Raw genomic sequence first — 16,781 nt, 5'->3', positions numbered from 1 at the left:
AAATCGACCTGCTGAGTCGATAGGAAAAGGAATTAGGCTCGTAAAACACGTAGTTTTCGAGAAAAACCTAAAAAACCGAGTTTTTTGGTACTAGAAATAAATCCTCCAAAAGAATTCCTAGAGCGTATAATTAAAATGAGTTGTAATGTTTGTTCGCGTCAATGCACGGCTTTCTAAATTAAATAAGTCGCATACAAATATATGCATTTATAATATAATAATTCGTTTGTCCTTCTGAACCCATAACTGCAAATAACTTGACGATATAAATGTACCATGTATCGTAGTTTGGCTTTGTGAAGGGCAAATAACATTATCAATAAGTTATTATTTCTTACCATGTATTAATCAAAAATAAATTAAATTAAATAAACTACAAAGGTTGTAAAAAATATCGATTGATCTAGGACGATTTCTCTTTAGCCGTTTTTCCCATGAGAGCCGACCCAAAGTTGAACCTATAGCTCGGTAGGTGAAACAAAACGCCCAGATGGCTTATCCCCCGGATTATCCCTGTCCGACAACAGTGTCCCACAGGGCCGTACATTCCGGCTATTTGGACTTGTGTTTAGTTACTGTAAAACAAAAAAATTCAACCGCTATAGAAACACCGAGTCTTGTTTCACATCTGTGTTCTGACCTTTACCTGAGTTATATGTTGTCTAACAAACAATTTATAACGCCAGTTAAAAGATAAATTGCCTCACGTCTTGGAGCCCATTTTTCCCTCAAAGACAAAAACCGAACACTTGTATTTATTTGTTTACTTTCCATAACAACAATTTAGAAAGATTAATAGTTGACTTAAAACGACACCACAACATTAATAACTTGTTGTTTACCTTTATAGAGTGTTACTAATACTTTTACAATGTTCAGATTAAAAATTTTAAAAAAAATAAGTTCAATTTCATTTTTTCCAGAGCTAACACGTCGAATGAATTAGAATTGATTGGTTTTTTAACAGTTTTGTGTTATGAAACGGTATTTTTTTACTTCAAGTATTTCTACATACAACGGCATATGTATTATATATACAGCAGATTGGATTTCAATGTACAAATAAAATAAAAAATAACAATAAAACCGGGAACACACATACCCGATGCAACGCTCTGCGACGCTACCCGATGCAACGCTATGCGACGCTACCCGATGCTACCATTACTTGGAGTACAAAATGAATTGGCCGGCACGTTCTTTTGACGTGAATCTCACAGAAAACTTTTGGGACAAGATAAACATATGGGTTAGACAACTTTCGCCGCCTCCGACGAGCGGCAACCCTCTCTAGTTGAAGATTGGGATTCTGTTTTACAATAGAAAATCCAGTCCGTTATTTATAATCCCAAGCGACTTAAGACCTCCGCGAAAGGAGGTTATTAACGGCAAAACCAGGTAATAAATTGATAATGAATTTTGCTGAAGTCGTGAACAGGTAAAGAATAAGGCAGTTTAGAAAAACACCTTTTTCTTATTTTTGCGGACGTTTCGACCTTTATTCGGATCATCTTCAGGGCATAAAGTGTGTTGCAATTTTTTTGGTGTCGTATTGGTTCTGTGTGAATTTTCTCTCCTCACTACTTCAACAAATTATAAAATAACAGGTCACTAAGAAACACACATAGTGAATTTTCTTTCAAAACAGTCGTAATTAAATATTTTTCGTTATAGCTAATGGATTAATGATATCGTTTAACTTGTTTTACATTAAAATAAGTATTTAATATAACGATAAAAATACATATAATTTGCAATAAACAAAAAAAATCCGAATGTCCGGTTATTTCGTTGAATGATGAGAACAGGGTTTTCAATACTTTTTAAAAGGATAGTTCCTACTCACAGTAAGTTGTTTTGCAACGATCCGGATTTCGAGCCTTTTAGCTCATCATCAGGTTGAAGGACTTCNACTGTGAGTAGGAACTATCCTTTTAAAAAGTATTGAACACCACACTCACTCAATCATTTATCATTTCTATACAGGGTTTTCATGTTTTCTCCAATTTATTCCAAAAAATTGAATATTCCTTCGAAATAGCTAAAAAAAACCTTTCGTAGCGAATGACACTTAAAACATAATCAATTTTTTAATAATAATTTAACAGTAAAACTATTTTACTTTCATTACAAAGCGAGAGTATATTCATATATATTTTTTTTTAACTTTAGACCGGCCGATGATTTATAACGATCAAGCTAATAATAAATATTCGACAAATTACTGAAGATAAATATATATATAATTTTTCAAAATTGGTTTTACAAAATTATGATCTAGTAAATATTGTAGATTCACCAAATGTCTAGGTCACTTTGGTAAAAAGTTGCAATATTCACAGTTTTAACGTCTAAGTATGTGTAAAAAAAGAAGTAGTGTTTTCAACTTTGTTTTATCAACTTTTAATTTTTTATGTAAATAAAGAATTTTTTTAAAGTAGTAGAAACAGCAAAACTGAAAGAATATTCCACACTTTAGCTGGTAAAAACGAGACATAAGATATAGCATGAATTTCTTTAAAAAAATTAGGATCGTATTTATAAAATAACAATAATTAAGATAAACAAGTCAAATAATATGATCTAAAACAAATTATGCATGCAACATGAAAACAAAGAGAGAAAAAAATGGTACAATAGCCGAATGTACAATAGGGCTGAAGTTATTGTAGCGGGATGAAGGTGTTCATCGCCGGTTAAAAAAGCAATTATATCAATTCTCTGGAGAGGGTTTTCATTAAAACGAACATCCTCTAAAAAAGGCAAAACTCCGAGGAAATAAAATTCTCTGGGGTGTTACAGGACACAGAAGGCGCTTTTTAAAGGGGACCAGTCAAGTCAGGATTAAAACATGAAAATGTTACAACCTCTCCTCAAATAGCGTGTTACGGAAAAATACGGCATTATTTAAAATATTAATTTTCATGTTACGTATGCCAAATAACTGCGTGTGTCTAATAAAACCTTGTTTGATAAAGGAAACGTGTGAAAAATTAACTTGGTCTTAAGCAATATTTTTTAGGAATGACTTTCTAACCTATTCTCTCTCTCTCTCTCTCTCTCTCTCTCTCTCTCTCTCTCTCTCTCTCACACACACACACACACACACACACTCGAGAAGAAAACTTGCATATAATGGTTGAAAAGATGAATAATGATTTGAAAGAACTAAACAGATGGTGTGAATAACATAGGATAGCAATAAACTGCGATAAATGTCAAGCAATTGCTGATAGGACATAGAAGAAATTTGAACTGGATAAATGTTAAAAATGTAAATATCCCAATATCCCAGAAAATACTACTGTCCAAATCATTAAAGAATCTTGGTGGCACAGTCGATGAAACTTCTTCTTGGTCAGACATGGACATTTGTAAAACAACTTTCCAAATCCTTTGTCAGCTGTGAAAAATCCAAATTGATCTTCCATCTGAGATAGAATTACAAATTATAAATTCTATTTTCTTCCCAATCTTTGATTATACTTGCCTATGCTTTTCTAATATAAGTAAAAACAATTAGAAAAACTACAAATAGCACAAAATGCTTGTATAAGATATGTTTATAACATCGAATAATTTGATCATGTCACACCATATTTTGCAAAAGAAAAAATTTTAAGCACTAAAATTTTTTAGCACTAATACTCTCGATGTTCTTAGTAAAATTATTAAAAAGACAAAAACTATCATATTTGATCAATAACTTTAAATTGAATAAGTCTATGAATGACGAAAATACTAGATTCGATAAACATAAATTTATATTGCCTAAAATTAAAACTGCTATCTACAATGCATCTTTTCTAGTAAAAGCAATCAATAATTATAATGAATGTAGAGTTTACTACTTCTACCATACGTAAAAGCGAAATCTATATTAAAATATTAATCTTTAAATTCACTAATTTCGTGGTACGCTTGACCAATTAATACATTAAAATTAATTAAGGTTTTTAGTTGAGATAAAAAAGTCAATGGCACGAGCGGGATTCGAACCCACGATCTTCGGTTTGATACGCTGCTGCTCTACCACTTGAGCTATCGTGACCTCGATCCACTCGGACACCAACTTCCCATCTCAGCCGCACCTTTTGAAAAATGTAATAAGCAAACTGAAGTATACTTCACTAAAGCTCTTCGTGACCATTTCATTTGTCGCCGAGAATCAAATAGATTACACGACATTTGAAAAATGGCAAAAAAGGTGAGAGAATTCAGAAAGGTGGGGTTGAGATGGGATGTTAGTGTCCGAATGGATTGATGTCACGATAGCTCAAGCGGTAGAGCAGCGGCGTATTTAGCCGAAGGTCGTGGGTTCGAATCCCGCTCGTGACGTTGATTTTTTTATCTCAACCTTACATAAATGTTTTGCTAATGTTTTAATTGCATTATTTTTAATAATCTATAAAGAATTTATTTCTATAATTGTTTTTGTATTTTAAATAACTAATTGGGGGCTCCAGGAGGAAAGCACATTTGCGTTAAAAATAATCTTAGTAAATGTTACTACATGGATATTTATGCTCTTTTGTTATGTTTATGTTGTCTGTTACTATCACAAAAAATTATTACCCTTGCAAACTTTCATTGGCAACCATTATCGTTTGAACAAATCAATTAACTTAAATTACAGGGAGCCAGTGTGTGCAAGAAAAGTGTCACAACTCAAAAAGGGGTGGTTTTTTTAGGGGTAGTACAGCTGGATTTTTAAAGTTTTATGTTTTCGTTTAAGCCTTGGAGAAACGAAAGACAATGTGACAATGGATTATGACAGTTTGGCCAACAACAGTAATGGCGTGTACTTAATACATAAGTCAAAAAAGTGAACATCCATTTGTCTCTCCTGTAAAATTTTCTTTTGTTAAGTTGTGTAATTTTCTTTTGGGTGTGCGATATCTCTATAAACATTTTTTTTGTGTGTTGTGACATTATTACATATATATTGTTAAAGATTTGAGAACTTGAATAGATTTGCACAGAAAGGTTACTTCTTACATAGTAATGAAAATTTTAATATATATTATTTCATCGTTTCACTGCCACATTCAACGATAAAATTTCTACATTATTTCCATATTGTTGAATGTAATTCTTAAATAATCAGATAATTAAAGATTAGGAAATATTTCTAGAATACATCGTGTATATGTTAAGTCGTAACCTTATGGTATCAAAAGAAAAGTTCAATAGCACATAAAATAAAAATATTATTTCTGTCAGGGCAAAAAACAGATGGCGTAAATTAACACCGAGTATAAAAATCCACCGCGTAAATAAGAGGGATAAGTTACCACGTAAAAAGAAACCTTAGCAAAGAAGGAATGGATATTGTATTTCTAAGTCCATAATTAATAACCCAAGCTACAATATTACGTAGCGAAAACCGGTGAACTGTGATCTTGGAAGCAAAGAAAAGTTAAAGTAACTCTATCTAATTTTTTTTTCCTCAGTCATATTGCCCATAAATGTCTCCATGCCCCAAAGGTTTTTCTCCATGCTTCAAGGGAATTTTTTATAACATAAATTTAAGCTAATATATCCTCAATTTATTTTACCTTTTACACATGAAAATGTATGTTATCAATTTTGTTTAATAAAACGTTTAATCAAGCAACAAAAATCTGTTTTTAATTAAAATATAAACACGATTTAAAATTATGCATGTAAATGACAAGTAATTAATATGGAACTGATATTGTAAAGCAAAGTAATTAAAGTTATGCAGAACATCTAACTACCCGTTGGTTATCATGGTTGATGGGTCAGACAGCTTCACTGTACTTTGTTTAACTTGTTCTGAGATAAAATTCCAAGGGCTGGGATTCGAACGCAGAACGGCTAGCGTGGCAAAAGTTTAGACATCTAAACGGTTGAAAAGAAAATCATTAAGTAAATTTCGGACGGAACTTTATTTATTTATTTAATTATTTTTTTACAAGGGACATTGAAATCTAACTCACTTCTATTTTCACATATGTAAGGGATGCACAGGTGTGTCCATTTTGAACGCAACTAATTTTTCCCCCCTGTAGTGAGTAGAAAACTGATTCGGTTTGTTAGGACTCAATATATACTGGACAATATACATTTAAATATAATTATTTTATGTATGTGTGAGAGATAAAAGGAAAGAAGAGAGAGTCGATTGGAAAAGGAATTAGACTCGTAAAACACGTATTTTTCGAGAAAACCCCAAAAAACCTAAAAATATAGAAAATAATTATTGCCTTTTTCGATGTCAATCGGCTTGCTGAGTCGAATGGAAAAGGAATTAAAATCGTAATACACGTAGTTTTTGAGATAAACCCCAAAAAATTGAAAACAATTTTATTGTCTTTTTCGATGTCAATCGACCTGATGAGTCGACTGGAAAAGGAATTAGACTCATAAAACACGTATTTTTCAAGAAAAACCGAAAAAACCTAAAAATATAGAAAAAAATTAATGCCTTTTTCGATGTCAATCGACCTGCTGAGTCGATTGGAAAAGGATTTAGGCTTGCAAAACCCGCAGTTTTCTAGAAAAACATACAAAAATCGAAAAAAATGTTTTGTTTTTGATGGAAATCGATCTGCTGAGTCGATTGGGAAAAGGAATTAGACTCGTAAAACACGTATTTTTCGAGAAAACCCCCAAAAACCTAAAAATATAGAAAAAAATTATTGATTTTTCGATGTCAATCGACCTGCTGAGTCGAATGGTAAAAAATTAACATCGTAAAACACGTAGTTTTCGAAAAAAAAAAAATTGAAAACTATTTTATTGTCTTTTTCGATTGGAGAAAAAACAAAAAAATCGAAAAAGTTTTTTTTAATGTAAATCGACCTGCTGAGTCGATTGGAGAAGGAATTGAGCTCGTAAAACTCGTAGTTTTCGAAAAAAACGAAAAATATAGATTTTAAAAAAAAATGTAAATCGACCTGCTGAGTCGATTGAAAAAGGATTTAGGCTCGTAAAACACGGAGTTTTTGAGAGAAAAACCAACAAAAACACAAAAACCGAGAGTGGGTGATATAAAGCAGAGCATATAAAAAAAAATAGAGTCATTACAAGACAGAAGGCCCAGAAGCAATTATACAGATAAAATAACCATACATTAAGTAACAATTACTGTTCTTGCACCATGTGACTGGAGGTTCCATTTGTTTTACATAGGTCATTTTGCTAATGTAAACACCCAAACACTAAATTTTTAACTTCTAATAACTATCGAAATATAAAAAAAAATATATTGGAGAGAAAAATAGACAATGGAAAATCGTGTGAATTTTGCGAATGTGAAGGGTATTAGATTTAGCGGGTTTTTTCCTCAAGATCTATCCATTTCTCGACTGGACGGTTCCTTCAAGTCGACTGCACTAAACTAAGGAACTAGAAAATACGATAAGCCGTCTGCCGTGCTTAGTGGAAGAAAAACGCCCGACTTCCTTCATTCATATTCATCATCTTCATCGTAGAAACATCTGCGGACAGCGGCACTTTGATCTCACGAAAATATTTATCTTCCTGCTGTGGTTAAAGAGTCAAACAATGGAGAGTCCAATTGCTTGTTGGAAAGGGTCAAAATGAAGGGTTTTTTTTTAGTAGAACGATGTCGGAAAGAGGTCATAAATTGGATTCGAAGTAAATAGGTCCTGCCTTTGTTGGCCCGAGGAATCTCGTCTAATTGGATAAACCGGCGTGATTGCCTCCGCTCAGGAACTCCCGCGGTTGTCATGCCTCCTCCACCGATATCAAATCCGTTATGCGAAAGCATTATGAATCCGAAGGCAAGGGCGTTGCCCCTTTCACGATTTAAGTGATGGTAAACATCGGGGATATCAATCGAACACCATTTGCCTATAGGAAACACAATCCGTCATAGCATTATTTTCATCACTTTTACACCCTTTTTACATCAGTTTAAAAATTATCAAAAAAGAAAAGCGTAAATGAGAAAAAGCTCATAAAATAAACTGCTATATGTTAACTACACTGACAGGCAAAAAATCCCACGCAATTGATTTTTTTTTTCATCTTCTCAATAAAAGAAAATTCCGCCCTTAATTTGTCTCAATGTTTTTACCAATAAATATTTGTTTATGCTATGTTTTAAATTGGCAATAGCAATTAGAGGTAAACCCACATAATCGTTAATCCAAAACAAGGATAAAGGATTTTTCAGTGTTTTCTTTTTATGGAATTTAAAATGTTTATTCAGTCTCATTTGAATTCTGAAGCAATAAACTGTTTAGTTTTCATCTTTGTTTTCTTAATTTCAATTTTAATTTTAAAAATGCAACTTAATGCTAAGGATGTTGCGCGTGGTGTGGCACTTATTGATGATGGACGTTCTGTCAGGTATGCGTCTATTGCCATCGGAGTTCCGTCTGAAACTCAGCGAGACGCCTTTAGACGTTTGCGAGAAACTGGGTACTACCATAGAAAGCCCGGTTCTGGACGCGCTGGGGTAACAGAACCACAAGATGACTGTTTTTTGACTTCGAGAATTTTGCGAAAACGGTACCTCAGACGATTCATCAGCTACAGGAATTTCGAGGTGTTCAAATTTCTGAACGCGTTGCTCAAAGAAGATTAAATCAATTTGGACTGATGGCTTTTCGCCCAGTAAGAGGACCAGAATTGACCAGTACACACGGATTTGCACGGCTCGCATTTGCTCGAGAACACAGCCATTGGTCTTTGGACGATGGGTCTGCTTTACCTTTTACAGAGGAGTGTAGATTTGCTCTACGATCTTCAGATGGGGTGAAAGAGTATGGAGAAGGCGAAATGAAAAGGTACGAATGCTGTAATTTTTCCCAGAGCCGATCTTTTTCAACGTAGCTCTGTGATGGTGTAGGCGGGAATTACAATGGAGAGTTGCACAGTTGGTTGTTGTTCGTGGGGGTCTTTGACGCCCATTCTTTATGTGGATGAAATTTTCGAACATCATGCTTTGCCTACCCTCGAAGAATCAAGAATCAGCGGCAATCCTATTCTAATACACGATAATGCCCGTCCAAATATCGCATAGTATAAACATACCTTCAACAGCATTACGTCAGGGAGGTCTTAGCCTGGCCAGCCCATTCTTCAGACTTGATCCCTTCGAACATTTATCCGATAACTTCAAAAGACGAATTAATAATTTTATATAAAAATACTATCTGTTTTACTTGTTGCGTCGAAGAATGCAGTTGTAAAAAACAAAGAAAAAGTTTTAAAAAAAATACATAAAAAAATATACAAATGATATTACAAGCGGGCTGAATTTTTTGCCTGTCAGTGTACTTTTAACTAAATCCATTAATTTCATGGTCCTCTTGATCAATTAATATATTATAATTAATTAGGGTTTTTAGTTGAGATAAAAAAGTCAATGGCACGAGCGGGATTCGAACCCACGATCTTTGACTTGATACGCCGCTGCTCTACCACTTGAGCTATCGTGACCTCGATCCACTCGGACACCAACTTCCCATCTCAACCGCACCTTTTGAATTTTCCCTCCTTTCTGCCATTTTTCAATTGGTCTTATTAATTGGTCAAGCGGACCACGAAATTAATGAATTTAATGATTAAAAATGAAGTATACTTCACTAAAGCTCTCCGTGGCCATTTCATTTGTTGTCGAGAATCCACTCCGATTACACGACATTTGAAAAATAGCAAAAAGGAGGGAAAATTGAAAAGGTGCGGTTGAGATGGGAAGTTGGTGTCCGAGTGGATCGAGGTCACGATAGGTCAAGTGGTAGAGCAGCGCCGTATCAAGCCGAAGATCTTGGGTTCGAATCCCGCTCGTGCCATTGACTTTTTTATCTCAACTAAAAACCTTAATTAATTATAGTACTTTTAACTGTTATCTTTTATACAAAACCTTTTCGTTTTTATTGAATTTTATAAAAGTGAGGACCTGCGAAATTAAATATATCCAAACTAGATTTTCGTTAAATTTATTTCTAAGAATTTAAACCTGGGGGAAGTGCGGCCCAAACTGCGCGTAACATCAACATAGTTAGAACGGGAAGAACCATTGGCGAATGGTCGATTTCTAAGATTTCTTGTTGGAGATTTCGATCTCGAAAACAGGGAAGGTATATGAAAATTCATGTAAGACAACATGAAAAACTGGGGAAGAGCTTACTGTTGACCACTCAACCGTTGTTGGCCATCCGGAGCAAATTTGTAAAGTAAAGAAGCCCAAAGAAATCGACTCTTTGAAATTTCTGAATTCTGGTTAACATTTTTTTAACAACTTCATATGTAGGTAAGTTAAATAAACTTTCCTCATATGTAATATCAAATTAATGTAACTGTATATTATAATGGTTTATGATTAATTACAAATTTAATTAAACTAGGTAGGCAAACGAAATTAGAGTTACCAAGAAATAGATGTAAATTACATAAACAAGATAATTATATTTATGTCAGTCCAGTCGAGATGATCGGCCAATGCGCCAGGTTACTCAGCAAAGCGAAAAAAATTATTTTGATTTATTTTTACATTGGGTTTTCTGTCTTTATTGTGCACGGTTCATATTATATATATTTTTTCTTGGCTCCTGATTCCCATATGCAAGAAGGATGTGACATATATACAATAATTTTTGTCTTAGTACACGTAACCAAACTAACCAAAAAGAAACGGTTACCTACATCCGTAGCCACCCCATGTTGGAGCATGTTGTTAACCAGTTAAATATTAATGAAATAAAAGAAACCTATTTTCATTCAAGAGATCAGTTTATCTGTATGAGTGAATTTTTGAAATTCTTCTAGATCTTTTAACGTTTATCTTCCAAATGTTATAGGTTTTTGCAAACGAAACGACTGAAGGGGTTTAGTTAGAACATTCATTCTTTAGAAGTTTAACGTATATTTAAAAACAGACCTCAACTTTGATAACGGAGAATACTGTTTGGTTGTATGAATCCGTTTTGACCGAGAAAAAAATTAAAAATTTGTACCTTTTCGATGGAGTGAGTAAGAAATCCCAATTTTGCAGCATTCAAATCCAGTTTACTACCCAATTGGTTTTGCATCTCATATCGAACCAGGTTTTTAGAAAGAAGTTTTATGCGGCAGGTTACTCAACAATCGAGGAAAATATTATTTTGATTTTTAGTATAGTTTGGTTTTCTGCCTTTATTTGCATGGTTCATGTTATATATATTTATTCTTTGGCCTTTTTGGCAAAAGCTATCGGTAACATGTATAATATTTTTTGAAGCATATCGATAATCAATTTGCTATCAACTCGATAAAAGAAACAGAGCTTTACTTCAGAGATCCATTAAAACTATTTGAAACAATTTATCAGAATGAGTGAATTTTTGAAATTCTTCTAATATTTTCTATTGTATATTCCAAATTCTGTAGGTCTGTGTCAGCGAAAGGAGTGAATTTAACAAATATGTTTTAAACGTATTGGGTTCGAATTCGTAGTCGCTACATTCGAATGCTGGACTTTTACGATACAGTGATAAGCACTTGGATAAGGTGCTGGATGGTGACCGCCTGGGAACCCCGCGTTGGCATTTTTTTAGTCGCTAGATTGGAACCCGGGACTTTTACGATACAGTGATAAGCACTTGGATAAGGTGCTGGATAAGCAGTGATAAGTACGTGGATGGGTGACCGCCTGGGAACACCGCGTGATGTTGGCATTTTTTTAGTCGCTAGGTTCGAACCCGGGACTTTTACGATACAATGATAAGCACCGCGCCAACGCCTCAACCGTTCCGGCTACCGACCCCCTGATATATAATTATTAAATTATATACAGGTTTTTAATGTATTTCATAAAAAAATTTATGATATTGTTTTGTGAATTAAGATATTCTTGCTTATTCTACATTTACAGTTTACAATACTATTTTTCGTTCACAGTCAGTCAGTCCAATTGGAAACAAAAAATTCATATTTCACATTTGTAAAATGTTTGCATGTTCGACAGTACGTTTTACACTTACAATACTACCAACTGATATGAAAAATGTTTAATTAAGCCCCAAAGTTTGTGACCTGGCAAAGTTGTGTAAAAAGAAAATTAAAAATAGGAAAAACAAAATTAAAAGTAAATAATTTAATATGAATTTAACCTTATAAGACATAAACAAGGGGAAAAGTCAAGTTTTTAATAATAACAAACAAAGATATGGGCGTCGATGGCCGCAACGGTTTAGGCATTGATACGGAGCTCATCATTGTAAGGTGAAGGACCCGGGTTCGAATCCAGCGGTCCTGCGTTCGAATCCGATATACTTACAAACGGGCTTTTATTCAAAAACACCGGCACCCTGAGGGTTGATATGCCGTCTGCTGTTGCGAACCCTTGTAAAAAAAAGTAAAAAATAAAAAAACGAAGACCAAGGCATATGCCGCTTCTTATACAGAAAAAGATTACTCGATTTGTCTCGCATAATAGAAGCGTGTCATGCCTTGGCTATATACAAAGAGCGTGTAGGCATGCCGCCAGATTTAACAATGGTTGTCGAGCACAGCAGTAGGTTTCTGGGTCCCCTGTTCCGTTTTTACAAGACGTGGGGGTATTTTACCGTATATAGTTATATTCTAGGTGTTTAATCACCATGTGTTTTGTTTGAATGCATGTATTTATTAGTGTGAGTGGTGAGGGATCATAGGTAGGTATCACGTCCCCATCGCCCTTCAGGCAGTGTGTGTTTTTAGAGTCGATGGGGGAATATTTATAGAAGTTCCTTATCAATCCTAATTTAGTTTAGATTATTAATTCTGAGTTTAGGTCGATGGAGGAATTATTAGTCATCCACCGACTAATCAGAATGAGTGCATGCATTTATGAATGTATTTATTTGTGTGACTGATTTATCCAATTTAAGTAGTATTAGTCTAGATTATAGTTTGCATGCGTTTCGGACTGAAATGATCTTGCTGTCAATAGCTCTCTTTGGTAGGATAAGTCAATATAGGCAAATAGAATTAAAAATAACCTTCAAAAACCGGCCTTTACATAATCCTTACAGAAGCGAAGTCTAAAAACCTGACTTTTTCATATGGATTTCACTTAACACCCATTAACTTCAAAACAGTTTGCATATCGCTTTTCACGCTTTTCGTTTACGAAACAATTCTCAAATGAAACACGCAAACAAAATTTAGAACCGCTTACGAATAGATACGCTGACAGCTTTTCTGCATGTAGAACTTTTCAAACTAATTTTTACTTAAACAAATATCATTTGATTTTAATAGACGCCGCATAGTCATAGTTGCAATAGCAAAAAACAATGGCACATGTTCATTTTGATAGGGACTTGTTTTTCTATGTTCCAGGGAAACATTTGGCAGCAACTCCTCTCCTTTCATTTCGTTCTTGAGCTTGTCAACACGATACCTTTCGCAGCGACGGTAAGTAAACTGATCCAAAATATTATATTTAAGAATAACAATTATGCGATTTTTTACCGTTATTTTTATCTCTTTACCGTTTATTTTATTTATTTAGTTAAAATAAAAATTCAAATACTAAAATATTTTTTCCCTAAGTATAAGTAAGTGACATGCTATGCCAGAAAATATTCGATAATACTCAAGTATCGACAGAAATTATTCGATACAAACGAGTCATATGAGTTAGAGATAAGCATCGATTAAAAAAAACAATGGTCACCATCGATTAAACATCGGATCCTAACCATCGATGGTGGTACGATCATCGACTCTATAGTTTACACATCGATGGTTTTTTGAGTACTTATTACTCAAACCACAAATTATTTTCATATGCGCATTATTTTTATGCGCCACTTTAGAATCATAACCGGCCGGTCCCGAGTGTCTTAACCTTACCAGGCTTCCCTTCTCGCAGTGCCCTGTGCCGGACCACTTCGCCCTGGGAACGAACATTTTCCACCAGGGATGAGCACGGGGAACGTTTTCGGCTTGGAGGCCCACTTGCCCAAGGTGAGGATCACGGACAAGGGACCCGCGTCTACAATGACGAATGGTCTTTTCCTTCGACACGCCAGACACGCCGAAGTTTTTACGTCTGCCTCAACACATTCGAGAAAGACCACGTACTCAGGCATTACCAGAAGACCGTGAATAGAATCTTTCTACGCATCAAACGTGGCAGGATTGAGAAAGAAACTGTGCAGGGGATGGTCTCGAGAGGAAGGTGACCAAGTTGGCCATCGAAGTTGATGGTGGTTATGACAAGAAGAACGTCGAAACAAATGAGGTCTACAAGTCGTCTTAAGCCAGAATCACACTTACTCGATGCTACGCCATGCGACGCTAACCGATGCTACCCGACGCAAATCCAAACTCCGATTTTCCATAAGGTTGCATTACCCCCGTGCACATCTACCCGATGCTACCCGACGCAAATCCAAACTCCGATTTTCCATAAGGTTGCATAAGGTTCGAGTACAGTCGAAGACAAAAGAACGGACACTCATATTTTTATTCAAACTACATGTATTTTTGTTGTTATATTAATTACAACATACTTATTTTCATATAAACCAAATTAACTGTGATTAAAAATTAATTAGTTTTTATTTAAAAAATTAATTTTAATGGTTTGGTAGAAAATTAATCAAAACAGCGAAATACAATTTTTTGATATAATGAATTTTACTAACAATTTATTGTACTCGCTTCGGCGGTACGTATACTAAAATTGGAACAATTTATTACACGGTTTTGCTAATAAAATTTAATTAACTATTTATTTCATAGTTTCGCTCGTAAAATTACCATTTTATGATGTCGGGTAGCATCAGAACAGGACACTCAAATTTTTTGTAGTTTATTTCAAACTAAGTACATGTAATTTTGTCGTTATATTAATTACATATTATTTTAATGTAAACNACTGCAGCACTTCAAAGAAACAGGGTATCCACCAGCAGTCAAACTCGGCACCATTAGTGAGGGCAAAGGAGATGTATTCAGTTATATCGATGACGACCTTGTTGAAGACCCTTACCTAATTCAGCACCTCGCGTATTTTTGGGATCAATATCCAAAACATGAAAAAGACAAAAGTGTAGCTGAGTTTGAACTGGACCTGAATCAGAAGTATAACAAATGGTTTGCTCTACAAGAAGCCGTTGCTCAACTCAAACCAGCTTATGGACCTGACTACACTGGACTCTAGAATCTTGTTATTTAAATTCTGTAATGCAAATCATTTTCAAATTCCAGATTTTATAAACAAATACTACAAAAAGCAGATAAATTATTTAGAAATTCAGCCGAGCCAGCGGTCTATTTTAATGTTCAGATGGTAAAGTTTGAAATTGGTCTTTTATCAGGATGATATTCACATAAGCTAATTTTTCAAACTTCGCCATTTCTGAACCTTTATTAGGAACTTGATTAATAAAAATTATGTTTATTTTTTGAATAACATTTATTAGAAATTATTTTTGCCTTTGGTATCATTTATAGTTGTATATAGATCTCTCGGTCCCTTTTAAATAAAAGACGTCTATTGTTAAAGTATTTTGTGCCCATGAATTTTATTCAAAATACCTCCCTGTTTTTCTTCTATAGTTTGGGAAACATCCATAATCCACCCAAGCCCAATTTCTGTCCCTTGCTCAAAAAAAAAAAAAAAAGTAAAGGTTTAACATGTACGCAACTAAAATCAACCATATCCTTAATTTATTAGAATTAATATATCCAAATTTTACAATGGGGGACCGCGGTAGCCGAGTGGTTAGCATGAGAGACTCTCACGCCGCGGTCGTGGGTTCGATTCCCACCGTCGCCTCTGGCCCTTTTTTCCCGATAACCCCCAATTTGAACACACAAGAATTCCTACTATGGCAAATAGGCAAGATCATAAGGCCAATTAAAAAAATAAAAAAATTACAATGAAACAAAAAACGTAGCTTTAAAGCCAATTTATCCTCTAAAGTTTAGAGTCTAAACTATTTATGGTTTTTTAAATAATCTGTCCAGCTTTGGAAAATAATCGTTCAGAGGGAACAGATGTGCCACTAAGGCAACAAATTGCACTGGCAGGTTCTGATAGGTCAATTTCATGGGTCTTTCCCCTATTCACAAAAGTGGAAATTAGGAAAAACTGAAAAAGTTTATAAAACATCGACAGCCCACCATTGATGGTCACACAGTAACATCGAACATCGGTCGCCTTCCTTCGATGTTTTCTAAACCATCGAAGCTCATCCCTAACATGAGTACTTTGTCGTTCATTCATAAATGATCAATTTGGATCAACCACCATCGAATTGTGGGTAAAATACGCTCATGCGTTAGAATAAACGAAAATTTGCAGTTTTTTTTTTCATATTTTTAAGTATTTTTTAATCAGTGGATACGTAGGTAAGAACAAGGAAAAGCTGTCAACGATAAGGCGAAAAATTACCTTCCTTTTACTCTTTTCTTTTACACCATTGTAAATTATATTTACAACAATTTTCAAAATTTAATTTATTTTTTTATGTGTCACTTTTCGTTTAACATGAAGCAGCATGTAAAGGATTTCCCCGATTCTGCAAAGTGCATAGCACGGTCTTTTGTAGTAGACCTCTTTAGTAGTGGTTAATGGACGTTCATTACCCTGTCCCTATTGTTGCACAGAAACCATTCTTCATCCACCCCCGACGTTAATGTTTCGAGAAATGGATCGTTGTGCAATTAAGCGTAATGGGAACATAATGCACATAAACTTCATGTAAGCATAATGTAGAAAACAATTTATTAAGTGGTTTTTTAAATCAGTTAACGAATGGTTTATTATCTGGGATTTACTAAATAAAATCTCAGGAATGTGTTAT

General features: G+C 34.4%; 1 protein-coding gene across 17 annotated transcripts in view; it reads left to right on the top strand.

Moving 5' to 3' along the window:
* The window catches only part of LOC106673761 (potassium channel subfamily T member 2), a 454,961-nt gene that overhangs the window by 381,226 nt on the left and 56,954 nt on the right, over positions 1–16,781 (top strand). For 16 of the 17 annotated variants that reach the window (XM_024225474.1, XM_024225484.1, XM_024225482.1 and 13 more), the window contains one exon: positions 13,303–13,377. In XM_024225474.1, coding sequence (XP_024081242.1) covers positions 13,303–13,377 — 75 coding nt within the window. The remainder of the gene's footprint in view (positions 1–13,302; positions 13,378–16,781) is intronic. The other variant, XM_024225475.1, reaches the window with a different exon arrangement.

This window comes from Cimex lectularius, unplaced genomic scaffold (assembly GCF_000648675.2).
Source record: "Cimex lectularius strain Harlan isolate CLEC.00 unplaced genomic scaffold, Clec_2.1 scaffold6, whole genome shotgun sequence".
Lineage (NCBI taxonomy): Eukaryota > Metazoa > Arthropoda > Insecta > Hemiptera > Cimicidae > Cimex > Cimex lectularius.
The sequence above is the reverse complement of the archived record's forward strand: the minus strand, read 5'-3'. Positions and strand labels throughout refer to the sequence as shown.